Genomic DNA, 25,198 nt, shown 5'->3' with positions numbered 1-25,198 from the left:
TTGTGAAACAAATATGGAAGATGAGGAAAAACAAGTCAGTGGGACCGGATAATATATCAATTGACATTCTAAAACTGGGTGATACCGCAATAGCTTTGTACCCGAGTCATCTATTCAACGTAACTTTAAATAATGATGCCTTGCCTAGTGATTGAAAAAAAGCAAACATTACAATAATTTTCGAGAAAGGAGATAAAACAGCAGCCAAGAATTATAGACTGGTTAGCATAACATCAGTCGTTTGAAACATAAAGGAAAAAAGAATCACTGACTACATTAGGGAATGGTGGACAAGAGATAGATTGCTATTTGAACACCAACATGGATTTAGAACAGGATACTCATCTCAAATGCAGCTTTTGAAATTCAGCCAATATATCAGTGATGCAATAGATGAAGGAAAAGATGTTGAAGTAGTAATCGTTGATCTTTCAGTACCTTTTGATGGAGTGCCTCATGATTGTTTATCGTTAAAATTGGTATCATTACCATTGAATTTGAGGGTAAGGCAATGGATAAAAAATTTTCTTTCAGACAGAATTCAAGAAGTCAAAATAGGGGATGCATTTTCAAAAGAAGCAAACATTATAGTAGGAGTTCCACAAGGCAGTGTTCTAGGGCCATTACTCTTCCTTTTTTACATAAACGATCTACCAAATACTTTACATTCCCAAGTAAGGCTCTTTGCTCATAATTGGATTATATACAGGCAGGTAGAGCATGTAAATGACCATGCAATACTACAAAATGAAATTGATCGCCTGGGTGACTGGTTTACAAATAATAATATGGGCATTAATGTCAGTAAGAGTAAGCATATATATTTTTCAAACAAAAAGAATGCACAAAAGGATATTCACACCCTCTTTGGAGAAAGAAACCCATGTGGCAGTCATTGCAAATATTTAGACATTTACTTAACTAGGGATCTTGGGTGGGGAGTCCCGGTAGATATTGTGACATGGAAAGCATTTTAAGTACTTCATTAGGTGATGAGAAATTTAAAGGAAGTAGCGAAGCCACAAAAGAAAAAGCATAAAAGCCATATCCTAGAATACTCGTCTATAGTATTGGATCCATATGAGGTACGACATATTAAAAAGATAGAAAAGGTTCAAAGAAAGGCAGCAAGATATGTACTTGGAAGGTACATAAGAACAGATAGGGTCACGGAAATGTTGGATGTACTGAAATGGGAGAGTTTAAAAATAGAAGAATAAGGAGTAGGTTAGGTGTGATTCTCATAGTTGTTAAAAATGTAAAGCATGGGAAGACTTATGGAAAGAGATAGAAAAACTTAAAAGGAAAAAAACGACAACAGTTTTAAAATAAAAATAAGAACACAAAAAACAAATTAGAAAAAATACTCTTTTATAAACAGAATTATCGTTGAATAGAACCAGCTGCCAGGAGGTTTGTTGGAGCCCTTTCCATCCAATTTTAGGAGTTTTAAGAATAAGTATGAAGCAGCCACAGAGTGATAAACTTCATTGATCAGTTTAGAAAATTTGGACATGAGAGCAGTGTGCAAGATGGATGTCACATTTGCTCACACTCGAGCAAAACCAGTGTCGTGAATATCTTTCAATTGAGTGTTTAGCAAAGTTTCACAGCAACAAAGCAGAATTTTTCTGCCGTTTCATATTCATGGATGAAACATAGGTCCATTACTTCACACCCAAGACAAAAGAACAATCAAAGCAATGGATTCAAAATGGAGAGCCCACTCCAAAGAAGGCGGAGACCGTTTCATCTGCTGCCAAGGTCATGGCGTCGGTTTTTTTGGGATGCGTGTGGGATAATTTTCATTTACTATCTTTCAAAAGGAAAAACTATCTACAGCGAGTATTATGCCAACTTATTGCAACATTTGAGCGAAGAAATCAAGCAAAAGCGGCCACATTTGGCTAAGAAGAAAGTGTTGTTTCACCAAGACATGCTTCAGCTCACAAATCTGTAATTGCAATGGCCAAAATTCATGAATGAAAGTTTGAATTGCTACCTCATGCACCCTTTTTGCAAGATTTATCCCCCTCAAATTATTTTCTGTTCGCCAACTTGAAAACTGGCTCGGTGGTCAAAGACCTCATCCCTGGTCCAAGTCACAAAAGTAGACGGAGTTATAAGAATGACACATCTTTCTAGGTACCTTCCGTATGTTAGGGCCTGAGGTAAGAGAAGAACCTGAGCCCAAGTAAATCTGATTTATGATAAAAGACATTAATTCAGTCCTTGGCTCTTGGTCAGTCATTATGACTGAAGGTTATAAAGTGAATGTGAAAGAATTGAATGAAGACCATGGGAGAAAATTAAACAAGGAGGAGGTCCAAGAATTAAAGGGAATGCTTGATGGTGGCAGTGGTGAAGAGGGAGTTGAAATGATAGCAGAGCGATGACATAGGAAATTAAGATTCACTGCACCAGGTTACTCGAGGTACTTGTCAGGAATATCCCAAATTTTAAAGCAGAGAACTCTTCGGGCATCAATCTGAGGACACTGTTGTAAAACCCTTCAAAAAACTCAACCATATGAGAACTGAAAAAATAATTTTGAATCATTCTGTGAATGAAAAAAAGAATTTTTTTACCAGACAATAAACTAAACTTATTAATGAAGGATTGTGATTCTTATTTTTTAAATACGTAAACTACAATTTGTCATTGGAGTTTTCATGTTAATTCCTCAAGTTGAAGGTGTGGCGCTTAAATCCTGATAAATTTCATTGTGAATTTCCCGCCATATTGTGGTACCACTGGAGGTCGCGCTTGGTACTCTTGAAAGCCATAGGCATCTAGTAAGAAGTCATAACCTCTAAATGGCCGAGATGTTACATACAAGTGCAGAGTACACTATGTCTACCAGTACGTGCAGCCGCTATTACCAAAAGTGCTAGCGCTGGGCATTATATTTTGAAATATTTCCATTCTTTTGGTACCCCAGATCAACTGTTTACAAAATTGTGGCTAAGTATAATACTTTGGAGAAGTCTGGGGAAGGTTTTGCTAACCTGGCGAGGAAATATCATTCAAGGAAACACGTGCTTGTCCGGATTTAAGCACCGCACCCTGTATATTAAAATTTTGCTTGTCCGGATTTAAGCGCCGCACCCTGTATATTAAAATTTTCCATGTAGTCTATCATGGGAAGTCCTGTTTTTGATACATGATACTTTTCAGATGGATCAAGAGAGTGGTATCAGCCGACTCCACAGGGATAAGGGTAATCACAGCAAGGTTTCAAAAATGCTGCTACTATTATTTTTATTCTGGCAAGTCAGTAACCATTGAGACTGAACTTAAAGACAAAGTGAGATGAAAACAGGATTGGTAATACATTTGCTATTGCATATTTTAGGTACCTAATTCCAAAAACCCATCCATAAAATAAATTCCCCTAAAATCTTCCTCAAAATAGAATTCTTTGTTATTGCTCACTTTTCTGCTCTACACCAATAACATTTTTTCATATTATACTCGCTGGTTTTTTATAAGAATGCCTAAAATTCACTAAAATGAAACACCAAATCCAGAATGAGAAAAATAACACAAGACAGCATTTAATTCTTAGTCCTATCATTGTTACTAAATAATTAGTGTTAGCATTATTTTGGTATTTACTAAGAATTCCCAGGTGAAATAGTAGTTAGGAGTATACATTATGGAATTAGGCAAAAAGAAGATAGAAACATTGATTATCAACTTCAAACAAAACAGTGGTTTTGTAAATATGGCTGATGAAATACCATTAAAAAACCATATACCAGTAATCAACCCTAAGGTCTGTTTGGTAGGTGATGGTAGAGGTCACTGTACTAAGCCAGATGACATGTGCAATTCACTCATCAGGGTAGAGGGGTCAGTTCCTTTCCCATGGTTTCCCAGGAAGATCTGGTACTTGGAAAATCACACAACTTGAGTGGAGCTGAGGGTGCCCAGAGAGGTACGTCAGTGAACCAAATCCAGGCCCTCCAGTCAGTAGTCCAACGCACTAACCCTGGACTACTGTGACCCTAAATATACTGTTATGATCCTATTATTTTCAGGTGCCGCAAAATAATACATGGCCACTGAAACATCAGCTTATCCCCGGCATACATCTGGAGATTAGATGCATAGGAATTTAAATATTGTTGATGTTGCTAAAATATTTAACCAGAAATACAGTTGAAGCTTTGTGACAGAACTTGGTAGAAGATGAATACACTAAGTAGAAGAAGACTAGATTTAGTTAAGTCAATAAATCTCAATGGAAAAATGAAGTGTTGGTTTAAATGCTTGTAATGGAATATATATATTATAATGGTATTGAATTATAAGGACAACTTTAGCTCAAACAATTCATTATTTCACCAATGAAATCATGTAAAAATGAAGAATTATTTTAGGTCAGAACACCATTTCACCAATATTTAAATGCTATGAACTAATACTAATTTTAATAAACTTAAAATAAATTCCTTATTAACACAAAAAATGAAAGAATATAAAGGAAATAAAAATTTTATGCCAAGAGAAAACAACATCACAGGTAGATATTTACAGACTCCCAATAATGCATTGGAAGTACTACTCACAATAAATGTGTGTAGTGTTCGAAAAATGTACCATTTAGATAAACATAAAAATTATTTACAGTATGTAACACTTAATGATATAAAACATACTAATGGAAATATCCATTATTGACTTACTGGGCTTTTTGTTAACCATATCTGGAGAAATTATTTTAGAAAAGCTATGTGCCCACTAAGTGTAGCAGAACTGCCACTTCATGATCACATAATGACACTTAATCATGGGGCCCTCTCCATATGATGAGAGTGTCTGGACTAGTCAGGTCTAGATTATTTAGGACCTACATAAATTTTTTAAATCCAAATTTCCGTTGTCAAAATATAGAGATGGCAAGAGGTGGTCGAAAGTTCTTCACTTACAAACCAGAATTTTTACCAGAAGGATTCACCACTCTTTTATAAATTAATGATTCCAGACTTTCTCTTCTTACACAAGGTTGAATAATGTGGAGTGCCAATCTTCCTTATGAATTCATTTATCTAACACCCAGTACGCAGAAGACACAATGTAAAATTACCACCAGAAAAACTATTTGAAATTCATTAGCTATAATAGATCTGAGATAATCGATGACATATAATTGAACAGATATAAATATGCTTGAGATTAATTAAGGATTTTCCAATATAAATTTAGTGCTTGTTGCCCATGGCAAAATAACCCTATCAAGTTGCATATAATCAAGGATACTTGACACAAACAGGCCATTAACCATGGGTATCAATTAACATTACACTTTCTTCAAGACCCAAGAAAAAAAGTGCAAAATGCAGGGAAATACATAAGGTGGGAAAAAGGGAATTTTCTCTTTCACATGCTTCACTATTGAAGTCTGATTTGATACAACAAAGCAAGTTTCAATCCTTTTTACTATTCAGGAGCCCATCACCATTTTACTGTCGCATTGAGGCAGTGCAAATCAGCCCATTTTTCAGTCACCAGTTCTTACGTTTTTCACGCTTCATCAGGTTTGGATCAAAGTCATTTTCATTCTTCATAATTTCAATTCATGTTTGACATGAAAAATCTTACTCAGGTATTCTTAAATTGCATAAATTACACTGCTAACTCTTAGTCATGTAATTTATTCATTTCAGAGCATGTATCTTATCCTGGCATACAGAAGTTATGATTAGTAGTTTAAATTTCCATTACTAGTGACACTCAAAATTGTTCTGCTGTACTTAATCTTCCCTAAATTGTTCACATTATGACTCTCTCTAATATTTTTTTATTTAACACTGATGAAGAATCATCCATGTAGACCATGTAATATATTTTAGGTTTGTTTGATGTATTATTAAAATTTGATTAGCCAAAGAGCATTTTCTTACACCATGACATTTAAAAGATCATTATATCAGATAAGATGTTCCAAAACACATAAACAAAATATGTTGACTGTTGTCAAAATGATTTTTGAATAGAAAATTCCATAAGAGCACAATTTCCCATACCAACAGTCACTCTAGAAAAGCCACCATTCCAGGTTTGCCAAAATCCACATAACTTCATAGTGTGGGTCTGTCACTTCAAACTGAAAGAATCCATTAATAGAGCTAGCAAATGAAGAAATAATTTTGTTACTTAAGGTTGAATATTTTTTTAAACTAATGCCAAAAATGTTTACTGCCAAAGAATGACCAAGCAATCTTGTCTAATTTTGAGAACATTTTGATTATGTGATTTTATCCCATGGATTAATCTATTCCTGGCCATTTGCATTAAATAATGTGAACCTTTTTGAAATATCATTAAACCATTCTTCACGAAGTCATTTTGTTCTTCCATCAAGCTGTGAAATCTTTTATATCATTATTACCAGCATCTACCAGTTTGTTTTTTGTTTTTGGATGGGAAGAAATGCGAGGAGATAAAAGCAAATTTGGATGCTGTTTATGGGGACACTTTGCCATCTATGACCACAGTTATATATTGCTTCAACGAATTTAAATGTGGGCGAACATCTGTTTTTGATGAGGAGCGACCAGGACGCCCGGCAGACATGGCTACCGAGGAAATCATTCAAAAAGTCCATGTCGCTGTTTGACGATTGTCGAAAGATTGTCGCTGATAGACGAACGAAAGTGTGCGAAGTAGCAGAGGCCATGGGTGTGTTGACCGGAATGGCAATTAATATTTTACATGATAAGTTGGCGTGAAAAAATTGTCGGCCCAATGGGTGCCGTGATTGCTCACGGTGGACAACAAGCTGATCTGGCTGCATAAACAACAAACTGCATGAACTACGTTATGAATTGCTGCCGCACCCCTGTATTCATCCGATCTGGCTCCCTGCGACTTTTTCTTATTCCCTGACATGAAGAAATGGCTCGCGGGAAAAAAATTTAACTCAAACAAAGAAGTTATCACCGAGACAGGCGTATTTTGGAGAGTTCGACAAATCCTATTTTTTGGAAGGGTTAAAAAAAATGGCTGGAACGTTGGGAGAAGTGCATCTTTCTAAAAGGGAACAATGTTGAAAAAAAATGTTTTTGAAAAATTGGTTTCTTCATTTCTAACACAGGTACTTATTGAACCGCCCTCGTATTCATTTTCCCCAATCTCCATCCTCTTGTTAATGACCCTAAAAACCATTTTTATTGCACACAAAATCAGACATCATTCTACGGTCCTTGCATATTGATACTTATTCAAGGAACTAGCACTGATCTGACTTATGTTTTCCAGTCAAATTATTCCCTCATAAATGTTATGAATTAAGTCCATAAAAACTTTTCCTCCCTCATTTTCCTAAATCTTTAAATCCTCCCTTCATACAGTTTTCAGTAACGTTTCTGTATTATTTATATTATATCTATAAAGTTTGTCAGCATTTCCTTTTAAGTGATGAAAAAATGATCTCCCATAGAATGCTTCAAAGAATTCATTGAATTACATATTACAATAAATTTCAAATTACACAATTTAAATGGAAATGCCAAAAGATTATCTAGCCGACAACAAATGTTATTTGAACGCTCTACTCCTATAACATTCTACTTTTATGGGAGATCTACTTCATCACTTCGTGAACGAAAATCCCACTAAATCAACAATCTTTTTTTATATATCTGGTGTTTCAAGTAACATAGTTGAATACAACGTAATAGTCCAAGTACTCTTTTTTGAAACATTATTACAGTCCATTGCACGAAACTACGACTACTCTGAAATGAATTGAACATTTATTCCCAGGAATAATTTCCTGAAATTTGTGTATTAATTATTATGGCAACTATATTGCTGATCAGTAGTATTTCTTACTTCATTAAAATTAATAATATTATCCTAGTATAAGAAGAGACTTGTTGGCATAACTGATTACGACACTTTGCAGGAAATTTAAAGATCCAGGTTCAAATTCTAGTGTAGTTAGAAGTTATTTTTTAACTAACTTTCCACATATATGTATTAAAAAATTTTATTCCACCAATTAATACAGTAAAACCTCCTTATTTCAATTCCACCCAATTGGAAATATTGATTCACGTGAAACTTAGATAAATGGAGAAAAAACCAAAGTTATAAACCCTGAGGTTTGCTTAAGAGATGAGGGTAGAGCTCACCCAATATCAAGCCAAACGGCTGACCAATTCACACATCAAGGTGTAGGAGTCAGCTCCTTCTCCTGTACAAGCTGTGGTTTCCCAGGGTGATCATGTATTAAAACAATCACACAGCTTGGGAGAAACTAAAAGTGCCCTAAGGCATCCCAGGGAATCAAACCCAGACCCTCTGGTCAGTAACCCAGTAGTCAGTAACCCACTAGACTACCATGTACCAAATGTTAATATGCCTACTGTGAAATTTGAAGTCATCAACTGGTCCTGTAACTTGAGAACATACCTTTCAAATATTTCCCCAAAAATAGGGCAATTAAGTGTTTATACCAAGTTTCATATTGAAATTATAAAGAAATCTGTTCTGTTTCTTGAAAAATCTCCCTTGAGGAAATAATCTTTCGTCAAAAGTAAAGTGGTGCAAATGACCTCAGCAGTCGGTTGCCTCCCCTAAATACTACTACTACTTAATAGTAAACTTGAAAAAGCAATAGAGATGATAGGAATCGAAGCAGTATTTTAACCTTGAATTATTGGATATATTTTAATCATTCCACCGGTGCCCAAATGGATGCAGGGCTCCCTCAATAAAAAATGATGGGTAACTCATAGCCGGCCAGGAGCATGTCAGGCATACTACTAGCCATTTGCACACAAGTATTTCATTTTACATTTTTCACTTGGTCAGTGGATTGGGTAGATGAAACAGAAGTTGATGATGGACTCTCTGCGGGAAAGTGAATGACAAGTGTTTATGCTCTTAACAAGGCACTTATGAGACCATATGTCGTAAGCTCCCAAACATATTCAGAAATTTGAAATGTAAGCAATTTTTCAATGGTGTTCCCCTCCCTCTTGAAGGTGTGGAGTTCAGGGGAAGAGGTGCATTGCCATGACTGAAGTTCAGACTCCTACTTTTCTCTTGTATCTGACAATGAATGATTATGTCCATCTCCCGTCATCAGAAGAAACATAGGGAGAATGTATTCTCTATACTCTAGCATTACACTTACTTAAAAGTACTTGGAGGCTTGGACTTAATGCAGTTGTTGTAGGATTATTAGGGTACTTTGACAGGTTTAGTCATACCATGCCAGCAACTCACTCTATACTCATCCTCAAAACTATAATTTTTTTAAATGCCATAAACAATGGCAGATTCAACCAGGACAACAGTTTTTGGTGTAAAATATGTACACATCAAAGTTGTGACAAAATAATGACACTGGGTATTTGATTAGGAGACAACAATTGCTTTTCTTGAAATTGTAATACAATACATGTATTGCATATTTTTTGTATTAGAATCTTATTATTTCAATAAATAACCAATACCATTATACAATTCAATAGTGTCGTAACTAATGGAAAATAATCATGGTGTGGGAAACGACTTTATCAAAAATGAGGAAGCATTAAATTTTATTAAGCCAATAGTATGATGTGTGTTCTGTCTAGGAAAATCATTACGCTATTTAATGCTATATGATAGCATTAAATTGGTGCTGACTCAAAGAACAGATCCCTTCAGTGAGTAACAATGAAAGAATGAAAGAGACCCTTGCTACACCTCATGTAGCAAAATGGTCTTATTGGTTTTAGATGGGCAAGAAGCTGCAAACAAAATAGACACCATGAGGTAAAAATTCTAGCTGGTGAGATGAATGGAAGACAAATAAATTAACTGTTTCAGTATCAACTAAGAAAATAGTAGTTACACAACTAGTGGACTTACATCCACTGTCCTAACTCATCCAAAACCAAACTCCACCAACCAAAATCCACAGGTGAAATCTTAAGAAATTTTTACTATGTTAATTTTATTTCAAATACAAAATTTTTTGGTCCTTAAACTTTAAAACAAAGAGGCTTTACTGCATGTTGCTAAATCAATAATTGATCTCTCCTTATTTTTATAATACATAATTATCACGAAACCTTGAACAGCAGGGAAAAAATATTATCCAATACCAAAGTGAGTGTAAAAATGTATTCTTTTATATTCCTCTGGCTCCAATGGTCTCAGAGTAATGTTTGACTTAGAGCTGCCATCAGTCAAATGTTCTTCAGAAAATTCAACCATAAAAACTCAATTGCTGGTCAAATATTACTGATATTTGACACAAAATTAGTTTCAAGTTTTAATTGACTCAAATGCATTCAGCATTATTATTATGATATATTAAAATACAATGCTTTGCAACTAAGAGGCAATATCTAACCTTCTGGGGAAAAGGACAAGGGTGGAGTTTGCCGAGACAAATTCCTTGAGGAATGAGGACTGGGGCCTGGGGGAGCATAAAGGGGAGGGCCGGGGGAAAATAAACAAGAGTACTTGCGACCGATGAACCGGTGGGCATGCAACGTACACTGTGTCTACGGTGAACCACTAGCGAGATACCCACTTTGGCCATCTGGGCCTGCACCCCTTTCGATTGGAGAGCCTTCACTGCTGTCTCTGCTGCCACTGGTGACTCAAAATCAACAAAGCCATAACCTAAAACAATAATCGAGACAAAAAAAGGTCAGTGATAATCAATTTAAAAATGAAATGACTAACAAGAATAATATGATTAATACAAAATTAAGCTGAAGGCAAAATTCCAACTTTTGAATTTCTTTGGTGAGAGTAACTTCTTTTATTTCAGTCTACTATATGAAATCTATCAATATCATCACCCATTTGTACTTTAAAACTTAGCTAATAGACTAATTTCAAGGACACCAAATATTTCAAGGCAATGATGATGCCTACTTTCTAAAATTTTCAAATACTTATATATTACTTTAATCAATGAGTGACTACAAAAACATTTTAAGCTTAAAAGTTACATTTAAATATATATTCTCCATATATAACATAATGGAAGAGTTTTCAAGCATTTGAACACATTGATGTAATTTTAATTAGAGAACATCATATCAATGGGGCAACTGTTATTTCTACTACTGGAACGTTTATAATAATAAGAGTAATATAATCTTCATCAATTACATTAACAAAAATTAGTAAATATTCCCTCTCACCTTTGCATTTGTTGGTATTCTTGTCCAATATCGCTTTAGTAGAAATTATAGTTCCATACCTGAAATTAATTAGAATAAGTTTAGAATTGCTTCCAGTTTCATTCAGTACAAAAAGCATGGGTTTCACATTAAACTATTTATGAACTTATTAATTTCACATTGAACTACTTAAGAACTTATTAATTTCACATAAAACTACTTAAGAACTACCCTCACATAGGTTACTTATAATTTAAGCTCCTCTCCAATGATTTTGCATTAACAATGTCAAATTATTTATTATTACTTTCAGTGCTTATAATGATAGATTGCTTTCAATAATTTTTAGAGTAAATATTTTATTCTCTTAAATGCAAGAGAATTCATGATTGGTGAGATCTGAATACTTTAAATCAAAATGACAAATGCACCTCACATATTAGAAATTATAGTTAGTTATTAGTATTAAAATAAAATATTCTTACATGGGCTTTAATAGGTGCAATTACAACTGATAAAATGATATTCTATACAAAGCTTTTGGTTCAAAATAGAATGCCAAAACGTTGTTTAGGACAAAAGCACCTCATACCATTGAGAAAATCTATGTAAGCAAATGACATGCATGATGCATAATACATATGGTCCATTGCAAATATATTTAACCATGTATTCTAAGGAAAGAGTCATTGAGGTGTAACAAATTTAATAATTAGGAGTGGTCAAAAGACTATCATTATTAACTGCATTGTAAATCAGTCAAAACTCAGATGAATAGAATTCAGCACAAATAGATTTGTTAACAGGAAATAGAGTTTGCATATATACAGGCATGCTGCATGTTGAACTACTAGTGTTTGAAACTGTCTTAATTTTTTTAATGGGCGCATATCAATACATGGAAAAATATGAACGATAGTTATAAATAAATACTTATTAAAGGATTAGTGATGACTATCTAACAAAATTCCAATTCAACATATCTTACACCTAAATATTAAATTTCATCCAAACTAGAAAAAGAAAATTAACTGTTTGGGAACTTCACTAACACAAACTGTTAAATAGATCACATGCTCTCTCAAAGAATGAATTCTGGGAAGTAAATATGACTCATTTGAAATTCACTCAATTTTTCAGGAATTGAGTGAGGCACTCCATGGTTTTTCCTGTTTTCCTTCACTTAGAGAGATTATTATTTCATGCCCTCTCATATCCACAGAAGCATTTATTTATAGAAGATCAAGAGAATAGCTGGCCAACAGCAAATTAATCAAGTGCATACTGAAGTGCATAATAACATTCCTGCTTGCAATCACACATTACATTTGAATTGACATACAAAGCTTAATGGATTTCCTGTATTTTTTCATTGTGCATAACGTAAATTTTGCAAGTCAAAGCAATATATCTTTTTACAGCGCAAGCCTCTAAGACTTCATGAATCCAATATTTAAGCCTTCTTCTATAGCTTTTATCCTATTCTCATTTTGTCACCAAACTAATACAATAGGTTTGAGTCTCAAGGGAAAGAATTGACCATTTCAATTTCTTGTAAAAAATCTTGCTTCACACATAATTACATTATGTATAAACTCAAGTCCCACATGGACTCGTGTAAGGCATATCCTTTTTTTTAAGCATCAATAAAATATAAAATCAAAATACTCAAGCATTGAGAGAATCAATGATTCAATGGAAGTATAAATGCTTATTTAAATATTTGAAAATCTATGAATTTATTGAGAAAATAGGGTATCTCACATCATTATTAATATACGTATATGGAAAATGACTCCTAAATGCAGAAATCTTTATCACAGTTTGATGCCCTTGAACAGGAACTTGGGCAAATATAACCTTTCTAAGACGAGTGTGCACTCCTTGCCAGGAGGCAGCAGAGATAACAGAAGAATCAGAACTCAAGTAAGAGACACTGTTGTGAAAATGATTTCAGAGGATAAAAACTACATTTTGTCAATTGGCTTCTACCGTAATAAATTTTAATAGTATGAACGGGAGTATAAATTTAATTCCCAACGATTCAACACCAGTCACCACTTAAAAGGTAGGTACAAACAATAAAAAGGGGAAGGAGAGAATAAGGACATTAATGAGCAATTTCAAATAGAATACAAAAATAAGAAAAAGCTTAATTTTAGGAATTCACCAATAATTACAAAGATTTATAAAAAATTAGGATAAGAAAATCTTTAGGAAAATATTATGCAGAAGCATATCTTTTAGGTGCAATTAGTTGAAAGTTAAGATGGAAACTGAAATGAATTCAACAAAAGAGCAATAATTTTTAGTACAAAAATATATTTTTTCTAACTATATACCATCCACTTTGCATTTATGATGACTCACAGAGCTTCACCCCTCCATGCAGATAGAATGTCACGATTTTCTCCCATATTATTAAAAGAATCATTTGACTACAACTAAGCAATACATGCCTTAAATTGATTACAAAGAGTGATCTATTCAATTAAAAAAGGATTATCTAGATTATTAAGGTACAACATGTACAGAATAAAATATGAAACTTGAATTCTACAAGAGCTACATTAATTTTGAAGGAAAGACTTGATAATAAAGCACAAGAGGGGCAAAACTGAAGAGCAATGAGTCAGCATTCTGTGATATTCCCAACTGAAGAGGCATCAACAAGGATCACAAAATTTTAATGTAAAATTGCTGAAACAAAATTATGAAATTTAAAAACACATCATCCTAAGAAAAAAAACAGAAATCACACGGGACCACTCAGTCACTTTTTTAAAAGCACATTTCACATGAAAACAAGCTACATAAAACAAGGTTCAACCATACCTACAACCAAGGCCACTGCCTATGAACTAACTGGAAGACCTTAAAATTGCATCAAGTTTTAACTAGAATATTTAGTTAATCCCACTTGAACACTAGAGATAATATTAGTTTTAAATACCTTAATGGACTACAAACACCACTATCTTTGATGCCATGAAAATTGAGGCATTCCTGAACTAGGTCCAAAATAAGTGGATAATTTTATGACAAAACGTTCAGTATTGCACTTTGAAATAAATAAAAAAATCAACTAACATCCATCACGTATCTGAGACTTGAAATTACATCTTAAAAGTGCATAATGGAAATCAATAAAATGGCAAATAAAAGCATTTAACTAAGTCCAAGTGACCCAGTTTCATGGCACAGTTGTATAAAGTAATTACTCACACAATTACTTAACAGTGTATTAAATCACAGAAGTCGATTCAAATGAAAAATTAACCATAATTTAACCAAACTGACATATTCCATACCTACTAATGAAAAAAAAAACTTTTTAACTTTCAAGCACACTAACTTTACAATAGTGATGAATAAAAAAGGTCCCACTACATATTAAACATTAATTACAAACAAATGCACTTCTTTAATATCTAGCATAAAGCATTCTCACTGAGAACACATGCTGACAAGATCCTTGTCTGTCGTGGTAGGGGTTAATCCCCTGATGTACAGGTTGGTCTTGGAGAGCTGTTCTGGAAGCGTACTGCCACTGTTACCACCTCCTCCACTGTTTCCTAAACTTGAATTGGTTGCATTGTTTCCTCCACCTGTTTGGAAAAAATGAAAAACATAAAACCAAACAACTCTATACAGAAACTGTTAGTTCACATGAAGCATTAGGTAATGTGCAAAGAACTTTACTAAATTTCCTGGACAAAAGTTAATTCAGAATACACAATAATATTCAGTAATGCAGGGCGCTTTCTTTAATATCATTAGATAGCCCCTTAATCTTCCTAGAATGTTTAGCCTACACTCAGAATAACAAATAATACCAGAGTAAATTACTGCTGAATGTTAATTGTGCAACATTTTACATAAAAATAATCTGGGTAAGTTAACTTTAATTTTGCAAGTAGTATCAGTTACTCTAAAGTAATATGTTTTCCATCATCAGGTTTCTGATGCTAGCAAAATAAATATTTTAAACTAAAAGTGTGGCTGTATTAATTAAAAGCTTTAACTGTCATCCACAAAATGGTAATGGTTATTGTAAGACTTTTGGAATATTATAGTAGAAACAATGCTTCCAAACATGCACACAATATTACTTAAATTTCTGGATAGTAAAAAAAAAATTCAAATAAGCACAGGTTTCTATAAAATTAAACAGATAACATGTATTTGGGATAAAATCTACAGTGCAGGAAATACTAATTGTGATGATGAAAAAATCTTGTAGAAAAAGTGAATTTCTATCAAAAATTATACTAAATACAAAATCTTCCCTCATCATATTTCCATTTTAATTTAGTGCTCTTCATCCAGTGTTCTCACCATAGTTAGCTAATTGAGGATAGCCAGCCAAGTTTGATCACAAAATTTTCTCACCTTTCTAGGGCTGACTCAAATTTCCTTACTTCATAAGACACACCACCAATGGACTAGCTATTCTAAGCCATAGCACACTTTTAGAAGATTTTTCTCTTAACCATTTCTGGGATTTGGGCATTATCTTTTAAGTTAGAATGGTTTTCCCAAAACTATGGCACATGGGGTGTCAAAAACAGCCTATACGATCTTATTGGTTACAATATTTTTCATGAGCCAGGGCAGACCATTTGTACTGATGAAGGGTGCACCACACATCACAGTCTCTCTGTTTTAGATTTTTGTCTATATTCACTGATTGTGCCCTGCCAAGTATTTAAGTTTATTACTACATTTCGCATAGTATATAGGCATGACAGTCCTGAGGGCATAATGCTAGGCTTCCTCTTGAACTTGAGACTTACTTAAAAGCAAAGTCTATTGATAAAGAAAATATTCTAATATAGCTGACACTTGACAGAGTTTCACGACTACTGAAAAGTTATCATTGAGGTTTGATCAAGAATTAAACAACAAACCTCCTACCTCCATTTTTCATGGCCCAGATCAGGAACAGGTTGACAAAGTAAACACACACTTCATCAATAAGGAAGGATTTTTACGCATGCAGTCTCCTAATAACACTCAGGCTCATTTTGAAATATACGGTTTTGTAAATTACATTAAACATAAAGCAATGGTTTACAAATACTACTGTTCGTTGCAATGCATTTTGATGAATAGTTAAGGTAACTTATGCCTTGGTCACTGATAATAAGTAAGGTCAAGTCATGGAGAACATATTACCACTCTCCTTCCTTCGAAATATTTTTCCAAGAAAAAAACAGCTGATGCCTACCTCCACTCTGTGAGCCTGTGTTGCTGCTGCTACTACTGCTGCTATGTGTGGTAGAAGGGGATGTAGCTGTAGGGACTCGGGGTGGCTGAGGTTGAACCTGCTGCTGCTGTGGATGGATGGGCTGTGGCTGCTGGGTTGAGTAAGACGTCTGAAACACAAAATTGAAAACATAATTAAGTGACATCATTCCAAAGTAAATACATCAACTATACCAAAAATATGATTGAAAATTCTCCCTGGAATACATTTCTTAATGAGTAAATATTCATTCAAATTTCATTATTAACTTATCATTGCTGAAAACTTGAAATAAATAAATAATGACAATATTGGATGTTAAATAAATAAATATTAATAAAACACTACCATTAATTAAGTACAATAATAAAATTATAAAATCAGTACAGAGTTAATAAAAATAGTTTAACAACTAAATAACGAAACTGAGAATAGAATGGTTTGAGGCTTCACCCTGTGGAAGCGATTCATATCGGAAAAGAAAATAATTTGTTCTTCCACATATACATATGTCATTATGCACAACCTAGGTTTCGAATTACTAAGTCATCATTAGGTAAGTCAAAACCTAGGTTGTGCATAGTAAAATATATGTGGAGGAACGAAGTATTTTCTTTTCCAAACTAAATTGATGGTGAGAAGGGTGAAATATATAAATAGGGTAAAAGAAGCATGGTGGAAGACATAGTGCAGGAATATGGAAAGTTTACAATGGAAGGTGAAATTAGTAGGCTGTACAGAAAGATGAAAAGGCATGTTGGGAATTAGGAATGGTAAACCTGGGCAAACTAACAAAGATACATCAGGAAAGCAATTAAATGAGCCAGGAAAGAGGCAAAGAGAGATAGAAAGAATACAACGAGAAACTAAATGATTAAGACATTATGCCATCAAGATGAAGCATAGAATGAGAATATGACATAGATGAGAATAGCTATGTCCAGGCAAACTCAAGGGCAAGATAAAAAAAAAGCAATAAGGGGACTAAAATCAAATTAGGTCAAGGGGGTTGACAACATTCCCATGGAACTACTCAAGGGTATAGCAAAATATAGGAGCAAGTTTTCAGAGGTATCTCGATCCCTACTTGAGGTGCTTTGTGGAGGGCACTTTGAGTGAGTACGTCGTCCATCGGATGGGACGTTAAACTGCAGACCCCTTGGCGCCTTTCGTAAAGAGTAGGCTAATGCCGACGCCGGGTTTCTCTCCACCCTTCATCCTCTCCTGTCCATCCCCTATGGTGCAAATGACCTCAGCTGTCGGTCGCCTCCCCTCAAAACTACTACAAGGAGCAAGTTTTTGTGTACTAAGTCTTGGCATTTATGAGGGAGGGTTTGGTCCATAAGATTTCATCAGACCATTGTTAGCTTCTATTCAAATAATATAGAGGCAACCATATGAGAGGACTACAGAACAATAAGTTCGATTAAGCACTCAGCTAAAGTGGTTCTCAGGATCATGAATACTTGAATGGGGAGCAGAAAAAATGATTACTTAGGGGATGATCAGTCTGGGTTTAGGAAGGGGAGAGGTATACATGATGCCATTGCAGTAATGAGATCACTAATAGAGAGACAATAGAATACAATCAGGATATATTAGCCTTTTTCAAAAATTTTGAAAAGTTTGTTTAATAGACAAATTGGGTCAAATTACCAAATGTATTGCAGAAAATAGGAATAGAGAGATTGGAGAGACATGTAACCTGTACATGACTCAAGACTGCTCAGATGCAAGTGGCAGATGAAGAGCCCAGATGGGCAGTGTTAGGAATAGAATTAAGACAGGGATGTCCATTACCACCCATGGTTTTCAACATATTGTAGAGGAAATGGTAAAAGAGGCATGGGAAGAAAAAGAGAAGAGGATAAAAAACGGTGAGGAATTCATAAAAATCAGTTGAAATCACAGATGAACTAGCTCTAGTTTGCCAGACAGCCAAGGGGAGGCATGCATTGCTGAGCACATGGGAAGGTCAATGCAATAGGTATGAGAGGAGCATCAATGTAAACAAAACAAAAGCTTGGCAGTTTTCAAGAATGAGTAAAGCTAAGGTAAATATTAAACTAGGAGTTCATAAACTAGAGCAGGTGGAACAGTAATCCAATTTGGACATGTTTTGGACCAAAATGGTCAAAGTAGTAGAGGCATAAGGAGAAGAATTGCACTAGGCTAAGAAGATTTCACATAGAGGGAATCAATGTCAGGGACCTTGAGGAATGATGTTAAGAAGAGGCTTACCATATTTTGCTATGGAGCATTGTTTCATAAGGAGGGGAAACTTGGTCATTAAAGCAAGATGATAGGTGTAGATTGGAGGCTTTTGAAATGTGAGTACAGAGAAGGATAGAAAGGTGAAATGGAAAGAATGGCAAACAAATGGGGAAGTGGTATGCAAGGTGGGGGAGGAGAGGGGATTGTTGGGAGAAATCAAAAGGAGGGAGGAAAGATGGAGTCAGGGCATTGTGATTGGCGATGGGATGGTGGAGATTTTGTTATTGGGGAAAATATTAGGCAAACAAGGAAGAGGCAGGAATAGGATAGGTGTCGGATGGAATGAAAGGAAGGAAGGAAGTTAATGTTTGCCCTGTAGAATTGGATGCCAGGTTAAGTTTTGTGGGGAGGGGAAAATATACATACCCGTACTGTTTTATTTTCTGTGTCCATCCAAAACCTAGCTTATTTGGTATGATACCAATAATTATACTGGAATAATTTATACTATTGATGGAATTGTACTTAACCTACACTAAGGGGTATAACAGGAAAACCATGAGGAAACATATGTACAAGGAACTTGACCGAAAAGCATTACCAAAGAGAATTAATCAATTTACTAGAAAATTAGAGGGAATGGATTAAGTAGAGCAATTGACAAATGCATGGACCAAATAAAACAGGACATCAGCCATCTGTTTGAATTTTTTTCATTGCAGGGAAAGAAAACTGCTCAAAACATATGAGAATGGCATTTGATAAGGAATAAATATGCTAGAGGCAACAAATATTCTAACTGAGAGATTAATGACGGTCAATATCCCCATAAATTAAAGAAGACCTACCCCAAATCAATCACATTGCTGCACACTCCGTCCAGTGAAATTTTTTGCCCTGACAACTGAACGAGAATCCGACACGTACAGGCACACGCATATGAGCGCATCCGTACGGTACCCGCCAAGAAATACATGACCCACCCCCCTCTCTTCGCCGTTCCCATAACGAACGCCGCGAACCTTCTTAAAGACGGCCACCGCCACCTCCTACTTCACCGTAATGGTGCGAGGACAACAGAGCAATAACCATGAATGAACCAAGGAAAGGGTGGGAATGTTCAGGTGAGGGGAATGGAGGCGACGAGGGGGAGAACAGGTTCAGCGAGCGGGGAATAGGGGAGGTTTCTTTGGCTTAGGGTGGGGTTGGAGGAGGGCAGTGGTTAGGGAAAGGATGTGAAGATAGCCTTTGGTGGGGCGGACGGGGACGGGGCCGCCGCGCATGGAATGAGGATAGCGCGAGTGGCCAATGGCCGTGACCGTGACTTTCTCCCGCTCATGGCGTCACCTTCTCCCCTCACTATACTCCCCACTCCCAACTCCTTGACTCGCATAGCGTTTCTCCGCCCCATGTCCTCCTCTCCCTTCCTTCCCCTCATCCAGGAGAGGGCAGCCGCGGCATTCCCAAGAAGGTAGGTGAACCGGTATACGAGCTAAAGCGAGTGAAGGTGGGAGCGATGGTCAAACAGGGAAGAGACGGGCTAAGGATGAGAGGGGGGAGAAAGTGAACCGGTAAGTGGGAGGGGGACACAGCGGGTATGCATAAATGGATGGCCGGGGTTTGGTCGGAAAATGGAGGACACGCGGAGGGGAGTGAGGAAGAGGATCAAAACAAGGAGACGAAAACGTGCACGCATTACGATGGAATCGAATGTTTTTAAGGACATCGTCGGTGGCTTTATTTTTTGCGGGAATGGGCAGGCTTACTGACTCCTCGGATTCCAGCCGTAGTTTTCGGTCGATGCATCAGATGCCGTACAGCTACCGCTGAATATTTAAGGTTTATGTTGCTCATTGCAAATGATTAATACTTGTGCACAGTAATTTTCAGGGGGTAAAAATGGAAAGATGACGCAGATCGAATGTAATGGGGCAGGATGTTTAATGATGGACCGTAAGAGGTTCACTAGGAACATTGCGGAGAGGAAGAATATACCAACAGAATACGTAATGGTATACATATTAGTTCACTAAGTTTAGATGGAGCCAGAGAATACTACGTGGATGAAGACAGCTGGGGCCCAGGAACATTAAATTAAAAAGGCAATACGAGAAATGAAGGAAACTGCGGCAGTAATATTGAAACTCCGGGGTATTATTTAATATCCATTGAATAATACCCCGGGGTTCAGGGGAAATTGGGAGAAAGAGCGCTTCATACAGCTCTGTAGTAGCTTTTATGCGGAAGAACTTTGGCTAGAATAAGGTGCTAGATCAATTTGAACCGATAAGACAGAGATTGCCCACTTGCGTCATGCACACAAACAAAAGTAGGGGAGGGAAAATTTGGCTGGTAGACGAATACGAGCCGTCCAAGACAAAAAATGGAAAGATATGGATAGGGGAGGGAAGATAAGTATGGAGATTGATTGGGGAGCTGATTACGTTACAGCTGTAGATGGAAATGTTTAGTTAACCCACCAGCTGCGGAACTGTAGCCTTTGTTGAGAGCAGCATAGGTGTAAAACGGGAGAGGAATGGAGATATATGATACGCAAATACTGAGATTTTCGATAATAATTGGTAGGGTCAGTTTAACCACAATCGAGTATGAAAAGAGCATCAATTTAAATTGGTGAACAGGCATAGGTCAGAGACGGGAATAGTGATAAGAACCTATTTAGACTTGATAAAAGTAAGAAAATGTGCGGATAGGCTCTTTCTCGCGATCTGTACAATATAAGAGTGGTCTCCCACGTTAATCAGAAAAAAATAAGCATTGATGAATAACTGAGGAAATAAATCCTAACCCCCTACAATATTGGAGGGTGGAGATCAGGTCGACGGGAAAACAAAAATACCTAAGGAGTCACACCATCATCGGGAATAACATACCAAAGAAAGCATGTCAGAAATATCTGCGGAGCTGCATTTAACAAAATCGGGGACACCATATGAAAGTGGGAAAATCTGGCAATAAAAAGTCTATGAGAGTCGTTATTTTGTGTTTGTTAGATCGCACTTTGAATATGCGCAGAGGGTTTGGGACTCTTCGCAAAAGAATTTAATTTCGGAAAACAGAATATCGACGATAAAAGTTACCCGTTTCGTGAAGAATATTTATGACCACCCGAAAAGTGTCACCTCATCATTGTTGTGAGACACTGGAAGCACGAGGATTTTATGAAAGACATATTTTTAGAGAGGTACAAAGCAACTGAGTTAATCGCTGGCACAAAATAAATAATCCTAAAGCTGCGATAAATTGGTACACGATACCGCAGAGATACGTTAGGCTAAACAATGTCGAACCGATCGATATAAGTAATCATTTTTCCCTTGCACAGTTCGAGACCGCAAGAGAAGGAAACAAAACTGACAAAAATTTGAACCTCCCAAATACCATTAATCACTTAAAGATAATTATTTTATTAGCTGGAGACCTAACGCCCCCCGATATGCGACCTCGTGGCGGATTGCGGGGTAATAAGCAAAACTGAGAGAATAACGTCAGAAAAATATCTACAAAAACAGCGATGTGAACGGAATTAAAGGCGATGAAAAATTGCCTACGTATACGTTTAAACGGTTCCGAAATCATATTTTGAGAAAAATAAAAGAGTACAGACTGGAGGTTTTAAACATGTGTATAAAGAAGAAAGGAGAAAATACGCAGGACAATGCAGAAAAATGGAAAATAAATTGACAATGGGGCTGGGGGATGCATTCGGTAAAATTATAGGAGTTGTTTAACTTTCATCAATAAAAATGTCTACCGCATTTAATATCCCCCTAAAACCCCTTATTCATTAGGGAAAAATCGGAAATTCTGGCAGTCCGCATTAGCACGTTCCAAGCTACAGACTCGTGCCAATGAAGGTTAGTGATGCCCTCTGTTGCAACAGTTATGAATCCACTCCCAGCATTTCGACAATGGAATGCTGCTGAGGCCCCCACATGACGAAAATAACACATCACAAGGTCAAGGGAGGATAGGGGATTGAGCACTACATTCGGGTGGCAAGGCAAACTACAAAGAAACTACGGCGGGGTCCAGATTGAAAAGATTGAGAGCGCTCGGGTGAGAATGATGCACTGGTGAGGATCAGAATGGAAGAGAAAAAAACACCCACATGTGAAAATGAGAGTACACGGGAGATCTCAATCCGTGATGCCACCAATAGCATTTTGCCGTCACCACGGAATAAACACCTACAGGTTGGATACTTTCACGCCTTATGGAAACATATCGGGTCCATCACATAGAAACTTGGAACTCGTGGGTGAAGGGCATTGACATACTAAGAGACGGGCATAATTTCACAGTAGTAACGCGCATTTAAAACGTGCAGGACCCATTAAAAAACTATTAATTCAGAAAATCATGCTTAAAGACGAAGCTCCGTTATACTCAAGAAAATGTCGTGACATTAAAGAAAGGCCACGTTGTAATCCGTCAGCGAACGATTTATACCACAATTACTTATTTTCATTCTAGAGTTCTAACACCCCTCTGCGTGCCTCTAAATAAAATAACTCACATTTTCACAGGTAGAATTAATTGAACGCACACTAGAATATTAAAATATAAATTATTTTCGGAAAACAATATTATCTTAATTTTTCCATGTACCGTCGAATACTTCATCCCAACATGATATTGCGAAAAGCCAATAAGAATAAATGAATGCTTAGTCTCAGCTCCTTTTCCATGGCCATATTTATGAACAACCAAGGAAACGTCGCAAATCGTTACAAAACGCTAAAATAGCCTCAAACCAACCCCTTGTAGAACTCACTTTATCACTCTCTCTCTCGCCTCCACGCTCTTTATCACTTAAAGCAGCTTTCTGGTTGAGAACATTGGGTGAAATCGGAAAATGCTTAAGCATATTCAATGACTTTAGATCAAAATGACAAGAAATGGCGCCAACATACCAGCGGAGAAATCATTAAGGCATGATACCATTCCATGAAAAATCCTTACAATTTGGCTACATACGAGCTCGTACTAGACCATCGAAACGCGCTATTCCAAAACCAAAAAGTAAACGCAAGCATAATAGACATGCTCTGCGTCTGTATAAAAAAAGGTTCCACGAATTCTAATATGGTCATCAGAAAAATTTCTCAGTTTAAACTAACTGACCGACGGGCACACAGGATGAAACTGCCACAAGGGGAAATTCAAGAAGTACCAAATATATTAAAGAAATAACTGAATAAAAACTACAGAAATAATAAAACTAAAACCTTTCTGGGCGAGCCATACGACTAATCTAACAATTTTGTACTCACTCGTACAAAAACACGAACATATGATAGTGTAATACAGAACAACAAATACATAGGTACGCAATCATTCCGAGTCCAAGAGAATTTCAAATCTGATTCTTCCCAAGATCAGGAACGCCCGACTACATTAAATACCTTCGCAAGAAGTGAAGTACGATCGGCTACTGGAAACCACCTTGGAAATTCTCTCCCCCTTGACAGCTAGAAAAATTGCTTCCGGCGTGCACGAGCAAGGAACAACCTTATATCATTCGTACCATGGCTTGTAATGTAACTCAGGATAATGGAGGCCACTCTTCAATGAGCAGCTTCCACTAATAGTGCGAATAAAAAACCTAATAAGAGTAGTATGCATTAGGTGGTGAAGGTGCTATTCTCCCCTTCGCTTTAAATGCATAACATTCTCAATGCATTTCAGCTGAGGCTGAGAAAAATCGAATCTCTGACTGATGTAGAGATGGTCACATATAACTTTAACTAAAAACGAGAGTGAAGTGATCAGAGTAAATTTAAAAAAACTTAAGGCAAATATACTAGGTGGTGAGAGGAAACGAAAAGAGAAATGCTGTTAGGGTACCTTTTACTATGTACCATGAAGAGACAATACTGATTACCAACGCTAATATTAGCCGCGAATAAATTAATGCTTCACCAGCTATCAGGTCCGACTGAAGAAGTGATAAATTACATTTTTCACTGGAAGTGCACCAAGTCTCTTATTTGATTTGTGTAAACAACGAAAAGAGTGAAATTTCCTCTAGCGGTGGAGGCCATTGACGTATTGTAATTGATGGTTTCTGTCGTAACTTTATGGAACCGATTCATTATAAATAAATGAAAGGACTAACTTTGTAGTTCAACACGAACGCAAAGTTAGTCCTTTCATTTATTTACATTGACGTATTTTTCCGAAACATTATGATTAAGCGAGTATACGATCTGTAGGTATGCAGGAAAACCAAATGGGTATGTTTGCATGCGTCAATATAAACATACTTTCCTTTCTTACAACCGGTTATTCAGAAATTGTCAAATTGGAAAAAGAAAAATTTAATTAACACTTACGATCTTTTTTTTTGCCGCTGATTCATAGATAGTCAAAATAAAAACAATATTTTAAAAATTGACGCTTACGATCCAACTTCTTCCTTCAACACTCAATTTCATTACCTAATATTAAGTACGCCATTGAAGATGGTTTTCTTCAGCCTAGATTCATGTTAGGAGAAATTTGTACCAAAAGATTAGAAAGTTTTGGAGTATCCTAAAATTAAAATTAGTTCCCCCGGCCTTTATTC

General features: G+C 36.1%; 1 protein-coding gene across 5 annotated transcripts in view; it reads right to left on the bottom strand.

Annotated features, from left to right (window-relative positions):
• shep (alan shepard) overlaps positions 1 to 25,198 on the bottom strand; it is a 543,944-nt gene that overhangs the window by 33,932 nt on the left and 484,814 nt on the right. For all 5 annotated transcript variants that reach the window (XM_071590328.1, XM_071590331.1, XM_071590327.1 and 2 more), the window contains exons 2-5: positions 16,375 to 16,522; positions 14,596 to 14,752; positions 11,166 to 11,224; positions 10,508 to 10,635 (exon numbers count right to left, since the gene is read on the bottom strand). In XM_071590328.1, the coding sequence (XP_071446429.1) occupies positions 10,508 to 10,635; positions 11,166 to 11,224; positions 14,596 to 14,752; positions 16,375 to 16,522 (492 nt within the window). The remainder of the gene's footprint in view (positions 1 to 10,507; positions 10,636 to 11,165; positions 11,225 to 14,595; positions 14,753 to 16,374; positions 16,523 to 25,198) is intronic.

Source organism: Hetaerina americana, unplaced genomic scaffold, assembly GCF_022747635.1.
Source record: "Hetaerina americana unplaced genomic scaffold, ioHetAmer1.1.p SCAF_4, whole genome shotgun sequence".
Classification (NCBI taxonomy): Eukaryota; Metazoa; Arthropoda; class Insecta; order Odonata; family Calopterygidae; genus Hetaerina; species Hetaerina americana.
This window is presented reverse-complemented; position numbering and strand designations above follow the sequence as displayed.